Source organism: Acromyrmex echinatior, chromosome 2 (genome assembly GCF_024713525.1).
Source record: "Acromyrmex echinatior isolate Ae372 chromosome 2, ASM2471352v2, whole genome shotgun sequence".
Classification (NCBI taxonomy): domain Eukaryota; kingdom Metazoa; phylum Arthropoda; class Insecta; order Hymenoptera; family Formicidae; genus Acromyrmex; species Acromyrmex echinatior.
In genome coordinates, this window is record NC_141853.1 from 17390320 (window position 1) to 17397599 (window position 7280).

General features: G+C 28.8%; 1 protein-coding gene across 1 annotated transcript in view; it reads right to left on the reverse strand.

Moving 5' to 3' along the window:
* Positions 1 to 54: 54 nt before the first annotated feature.
* The window catches only part of Sec24CD (COPII coat complex component secretory 24CD), a 7346-nt gene continuing 120 nt past the window's right edge, over positions 55 to 7280 (reverse strand). Inside the window, exons 1-15 of the mRNA XM_011051838.2 lie at positions 7239 to 7280; positions 6031 to 6723; positions 5842 to 5946; positions 5585 to 5764; positions 5302 to 5497; positions 5106 to 5221; positions 4463 to 4873; positions 4134 to 4260; positions 3905 to 4065; positions 3590 to 3769; positions 3232 to 3433; positions 2962 to 3156; positions 2689 to 2880; positions 2271 to 2461; positions 55 to 2196 (exon numbers count right to left, since the gene is read on the reverse strand). The exon at positions 7239 to 7280 is cut by the window's right edge and continues 120 nt beyond it. Of these exons, the coding sequence (XP_011050140.1) occupies positions 2053 to 2196; positions 2271 to 2461; positions 2689 to 2880; positions 2962 to 3156; positions 3232 to 3433; positions 3590 to 3769; positions 3905 to 4065; positions 4134 to 4260; positions 4463 to 4873; positions 5106 to 5221; positions 5302 to 5497; positions 5585 to 5764; positions 5842 to 5946; positions 6031 to 6723 (3093 nt within the window). The 5' untranslated portion in view covers positions 7239 to 7280 and the 3' untranslated portion in view covers positions 55 to 2052. The remainder of the gene's footprint in view (positions 2197 to 2270; positions 2462 to 2688; positions 2881 to 2961; positions 3157 to 3231; positions 3434 to 3589; positions 3770 to 3904; positions 4066 to 4133; positions 4261 to 4462; positions 4874 to 5105; positions 5222 to 5301; positions 5498 to 5584; positions 5765 to 5841; positions 5947 to 6030; positions 6724 to 7238) is intronic.

Here is a 7280-nt window from a genome sequence, read left to right on the forward strand (position 1 = left end):
CAAAAGTGAGAAAATATATTGAGGATAAATCATTATAAAATAATTAAAGATACATTCCCTTAATTCGTCCATTTATTTTAGGGACAGCTTATACAATATATTGCATGTTTCTTACTAAATTTTTTAATATTAAAAGATATATTAAAATTATGTTAGTTTAGGTATTTATGCGAATTGTTATGGAGGATTAAATTAATTCCTGTTTTCGCATATGTGCGTGTTCGCGCACATATGTACAATATACGATCATTTTTAAAGAATCATTTTAATTTTTTAAATGTAATTATTTGATATATAAATCTTGCATCCTATGACGATGCTACCTATTGTGTGTGTTTTGTGTATATAATATATAAATAAAGCCAAAATGATTAAACCACAAATACAACGTAATCATTAGAAAATTTTTTTTTATATAATATTATTTCGACAATTTATTATCCAATCACTATAAATTATTTTCTCTTTCATCTATTTCGTTATAGTAATTACAATTCATGTCACTTACTTTTATCCATTTAATTTATAGTTAGAAACAAAGATTCAACTTTTCGTAAATACAGTGTCATAATCACTCTGTTGTTGCAGTCACATTGCTGGTAACATACCATACTAATACTTCTAACAGCTTGCTTTTAAAATTCCATCAACTAAATATCTGTATGATCATTCATACTGCTTAGTACGATAAGATACTTGATATGAATACAACAACCAGACAATAACTATTCAACAATTCAGCGAATTAGTTTGCTCGATGTGATTAATCACGCTTGGTTATCTGGATTATCTTAAATGATATTAATGTATAATATTTAATTCTGATATTATTAACAAAACTAACACAAATATTAATTGACATAAGTTTGTAGTTTAATATACTTTATTAACGTAATAACATTAATGATCTAAAATATAAAGTAATACAATTTTATAGATACTTATGTGTTTTTCTGTACGTCTGAAAGATGTAACATAGCTATATTTCTTCGTACGTATCGATATCTGTCGGAATGATCAATTGTGTTCTTTTAAATCTGTTTGCCAGTCTGTGTATACATGTCTGTTTAAGGTGAAATAAGTTTAAAATAAATATTGATGAAAAGCACATATGTATTCATTTCAAAGTTTTTAAGTTTTTTAAATTCTATTTTGATAAATGAAAACTTAATTACCAAACGTAATCTCTTCTATCAAAAGTTTTGAATAATGCTACATTAATAGCCATTCTAACGATTATTTAAATATCTATCAAGGTACATAAAATAAAAAAATATATAAATATTAACTCTTGTGATCATAATTTACTGAAATATATATATATATATATATATATATATATATATAAAATTTATTTTGTGACATTACTTTATAAAATATACAATTATAAATTATTTTTTCTTTCGAAAATAATTATGTATTATTATATTTGCTAAGAAAAGAATACATTTGTTCTTTTCAATCTCTCTTTCAAATTTACGAACATATTATCTCTTTCCTTCACACAACACACATACACACGTACGTGCGCGCATAATATACGTACAGATATACATATAGACGATGGTCCACTAGGGCACCTTGCATATCTTTATTATTTTTAATAGAAAAAAATTGAAAAGTTTTATAGTGTCAAAGCACATGTAATATAATAGCAATACTTTCAACGCAGAGACAAGAGATAACTATTGATTTTTTAATACCTTATTAATTTTTTATCTTATTTTTATTTTAATATTTTTATATGTAGTATGTTTGTGTTAACCATATCACCGTGCACAGCAAAAATATTACCATTATATATGCTTATTCATAACCATAAAATGTTATAGCTTCAATTTTTTTCTATTCAAAATAGTAAATATAAACCATTTCATATGCGTGTGTATGTTGTCTGTGTAACACTTAATGCAAGTTTGGATGCACACAAAAATACAATGATTGAGTACAAAGCCTTGCTTGTATTTCTTTAGGCAATGAGATAACAAATTATCGATGCGAAATAGCCAGAGTTCGAATACAAGCTCTAGCTATGAGTACTTAAAAAATTATTTATTGACTAAGAAGTGTTCTTATTTCTTTGTGCATGTGACATAGGAAATCAACGTAGCTAGGACTTCCATCATTTCCCCTATCTTCAACTAAGAAATGGCGTAGAACCATTTCCAATTTTTCACGTTGTCTCACTATCGTTAACTGTAACAAAGAAATAGAATTACTTCATGATCTAGTATAATCTATTTATGCATTATATTAAGAAAGTTATTTACTTTTACACAATGATGTCTCTCGGCGCGTATTCGATTGATAATGTTCGTGATTCTATTATTTAAAGGAGTGTCCAAGATCGGCAGCGCACGATCTGTATCGACTTGAACCACCGAAGGTACGCCGAAGACACTTTGTACCCATTGAGAAGAAAGTGCCATACCCAACCATAAGAACATATGTATCGTATTTTCTGCAAAATGAAACGTAAAATATATGAAATAATATTAATATGTGTTTGTCATATTTCAAAAATAAAGATGTAGCAATCGCAAGTTTTTGAAATATTAGAATAGTACGATAGTGTTTTAAAAACCAAAATTGTGTAGAGATTTTGTTAAATTATGTTATTTATAATTTTATATTGTTTAAAAAGTTAATATTTTTGATTAAATATGTCAATGTTCTATGTAATTTTACCGAGTAAATAAGCGCCATCATCTGTAAATTTATCGATAGAACAACGTAACATTGGAGGCAGTTCCGTATCTTGAGGATCAACATTATGTAAAGGAAGTAATCTAGGATAAGTATATGCAACTGATAGAGGAATAGGCATTGTTGTAACTGCTTGCATTACATAAGATTTATCATCAATGGCCATATCAGCTCCTAAAATGAAAATAAATAAATAAATACAATGATAAATAAATATATTAGCTGAATATATGTCCATATAGAGTATATTTTTACCTCCTGATAATGCATCGCTTTTTAATAAACAGTTTACATAAAGTGGAAGTAATTTCATACATTCTGGCAAGATTAATTGCCCAGCACTGGATGGTGTTGCACAATGCTTTCGATATACAGCCAATATGTTTGCGCATCGTGCAATCAAGTTGTCTTTCACCGTTTTTGGAGTAGATTCCAATAATTTAAAAACACCTAATAAAGTAATTACATGTTATTATTTAAATAAATATTATTTTTATAATCATATGACACTTTTAATTTTCTTACTTTGTTTAAAAAAGTAATTTATTATGGCATCCAAATCGCATGCGCGATATAAATCGACCATTTGAGACGAGGTTTTCAAGCTCAAGTTTATGATTCGCAATCTTCTTATACCACTGCAAGAAGTATACAGCAAAGCCACTTGAATATACACACCTTCTTCTTCCGTTAATTTGTCGTCGTGTTTAATTTCTATTCCAATAGCCTTAAAAATAAAAATTTTAAAAATATTAACTAATTAAATACAATAAAATTAAAGCAGATAAATATTAACAAATAATTATGTTTGTTCTATACTGTTCTACACAATGTAATTCTATAAAATTACAGTAATTAATTAATAATGAAATAACTAATATACCTTATCGCAGTCTATACTGCCTAATTCCATATCCGTTGTATTAGACATAAAGTAATGTCCATAGAAATCAGTTGCTCTAACGCCTGTTGATGTACGTACTCGCATAACAGCATCAAAAGCAATTGGTCTACTAATGTTATTAATAATATCTGAAATTAATCTTTCACCATCGATATCAGCCTGGAATAGAAAGCCCTTGACTATATTTCTGAATATTTTGTCATAAAGCCAAGCATATTAAAAATATATTTTACATAGAATTTTTTAATAAATTTGATAAATATTTATATATATTTTTATTGAACTACAACTCACCTGGAAATAAGTGTATTTATAAATCTCTCCTCCAGTAAGACGACAAATTTGACCAATTGTTGCTATATCTACATATGAATTATTAAAGATAAATAAATCTACACTACAACCTGCACCGACACATTCCTGACCCAAATTATTATAGACATTGTTCTGCGGAGCTATAAAAAACAAAATGGTTTACAAAAGTTACAAATCATCATTACTCTAAATGCTGTAAAATACATACCTAATACCGTTTTTTCTTTATCTGTTCCAAGTACTTTACGATCGTCACGGTTTTTCAGTTTCCCAGGTGCTTCGGCAATTGGTAAAGATGAATGGAATATTAATAATTTACCTGCACGTTCCGATGCCTGGAATCATAATTATATATGTTTTATGATAATAATCAATATAAATAAAATTATGTATAATTTCACTGAATGGATATAATTTCACCTTATTGAATCTTATTAACTTATACTTGATCACTGACGAAGAAAAAATTTATCTACACACTTTTTGTTTAATTTTCTTTCCAGATTATACATATAACTGCACTATTAGTTTAAGTACCTTTAATGCTTCTAATCCAGCTTGTATGGCAGGAGCAAGAATCGTTTCTGTCTCTCGAGTGTCTGCGAACATTTGAGGAATCTGTGTCATAAGGCTGTCGATAACTGCCTCACTCTCTTCGATATCGCATAAAAATCCATCTAACAGTGGCATAAATACATCTTGAATATCTCCAACAACCATCATTTGTGGTTGAGCAAGACAAGGATTGATGTTATAAAAATGCACAGTATTATTATATGTTATAAAGCCAACTTTCATGTTGCTTTTGGTTTGTCCATCATCAATAGGTAAATTCTTTATTATAGATTTCATCTTTGTACATAATAAGTTCACTAATCCCGATTTAACTGTATTGTACGATACATCAATTATGAACACAATGGCTGGTGATTTTGGAAATATGTTGTCCTGCAAAAAGAATAAATCAACATTATGGAAATCAACATTAATAAATTATATACACATAAATTAATAAATTATATACATATGAATTTATAATTTTAATGATTTAGATAAATAATTTTTATTTTTATTTTGTTTTCTAACTTTTTAAAATATTGAATTTAATTATTTACTAATATATTGTTGTAAAATTTAAAAATAATTTTATTGAATGATTAAATATATTGAGTTAATTTACCCTGCAATAATCTTTTGTGGCTATATATTCAAATGTACCCAGTGTTAATTCAGGTCTCTCATAACGATCTAAGCGTTGACCTGTGTGGTCTAAGTGTTGGAAATATTCATTTGGAACTAAACATAAAAAACATAGATATAAATATTTAATGCAAAAAATGACTATGAATGCAAAATAATTCTTAATTAATTGTTACCTTCTGTAGTTGCTTTACAAAACATGCATTGAAATCTTCGGCCAGCATCAATAAATTGCATAAATGGACACATGTAAGCTTTACAACGTACGCAACGTACTGGTCCAATTTCACCCATATCTACAATTGGTGGTTCAAATTCTCCTTTCACAATCCGAGCCATTGGACTAATCACAAGTCCAAAAGGAATATTAGTCTGTGTAAGATACAAATGTATCAAAAAAATGTAAAACAAAATAAGTAAATAACAAACTGACTCTTTGTTCACTCTATTCCAATATACCTGCTTTATAAGATCAGCAGTAGTGGGTACATTATACATAGTGGATCTGATGTATCTGGGAGAAGCATTTCCTTGATCCTGAGTTACAAAATTTGTCGTCACTAAAGGTGGTGCCAGACCTTTCTGATTCGTTATAAATACTCCGCGTCTTATACTTTGATCATCTTGTATTACTTGAATCTGGATTGAAGACAGTTTGATTTGAGATAATAAATAATATTGGCATATAAAATAAGTTAAAAAAATTAAATTCATACTGGGCTCGGCATTTGTTCTGGATCAAGTCGTCTAGTATGTTGAGGTTGATATCCTGTAGCATTTGGTGCACTTTGATATAGATTTCTTTGATTATTATACATATCCTACAAAAGAAAAACAGTTGTCATTCTTTTTTATATAAAAAGTCTTAATTAACTCTTAAAATAGCAAATTTTTTAAATATATACCATTTGATTAGGATATCCTGGTTGCTGATACGTTGGTTGAAAACCTGAAGTGATACCAGGTGATGCACGATTCATTCCTAAAGGACTGGATAAATTTTGTCCTGGTAATGGAGGCATGGTAGTAGAGCCATATTGTCTTTGTCCAGGCTGTATTAAACCTGGTCCTACAGGATTCGCTGTAGTTTGACCTGGCATTGGAGGCATAGTTGGTAAATATTGCTTTTGTCGAACTTGAGAATAGTTGGATCCTGGAGGACTTGCTGTAGAGTGTCCCATTGTTGAAAGAGAAGGAGCAAATTGTGATGAATCAGACGCTGGATCTGTTGGGGGTGCTACAACTTGTGGTGGTAGTGGTAGTGCAGAATTATATGGTGCTATTCCAGACTGGTGTAGGCTAGCGTTTGGGAGATTAGTTCCATGAGTTTGATAACCCATAGAAACTTGCCCATGTCCAAGAGGAGGTCCTGTAGGTAAGCGTGAAGGTATTTGAGAACCAGGAATACCTGTTACTGGAGGACTCATTATTTGAGAGCGATCCCCAGGTGGTGTCGACAGTAATGGAGAATGCATTTGTGAATTTGATAAATTCTGTTCTCCCACAATCGGTTGCTTTAAAAAGTTTTGTTGGTTGTTTATTGGAGGTACAGACGCAGCGTATGGATGCTGCCTTCCTACTTCTGGAATATGCTGCATCTGTCATAACAAAATTTATTACAAATATAAACTTTAAGTATATTGAAAATATATTAATTATGATATGCTATGATATAGATATCTCATTTATATAAGAATAGTACAAAGAAAGTTAAAAAAGAAAATACTAATATAATACAACAATATTACAAGTTTATTATCTATAATTGTTAATGTACATATAAAATATACATAACATAGACAAGAAATGCTGATAAGACAGTTGAAATAAATAAAATAAAATAAAAATTTAACATGTTTAAAAAAAGTGAAAGGTAACCTACATGAACAAAAGTGTCATATTTGTTTTATAATATAGATATAAAATGTGAACATGTTCTATGCGCGTAACGTAAACTCTCATTTAAATAGAACGTAAAGTACAAAAGACACTAAATAATAGCGACTAGAAATAAATAAATGCATATGCGACGTTTTAAACCCCAAAATTATTACATATGGAAACACCAATAAACTTTGCATACAATTATTTTAAATATACGTGATATACGTACGTTATATCGTAAAATATATTTTAAACTGAATCATAACAATTC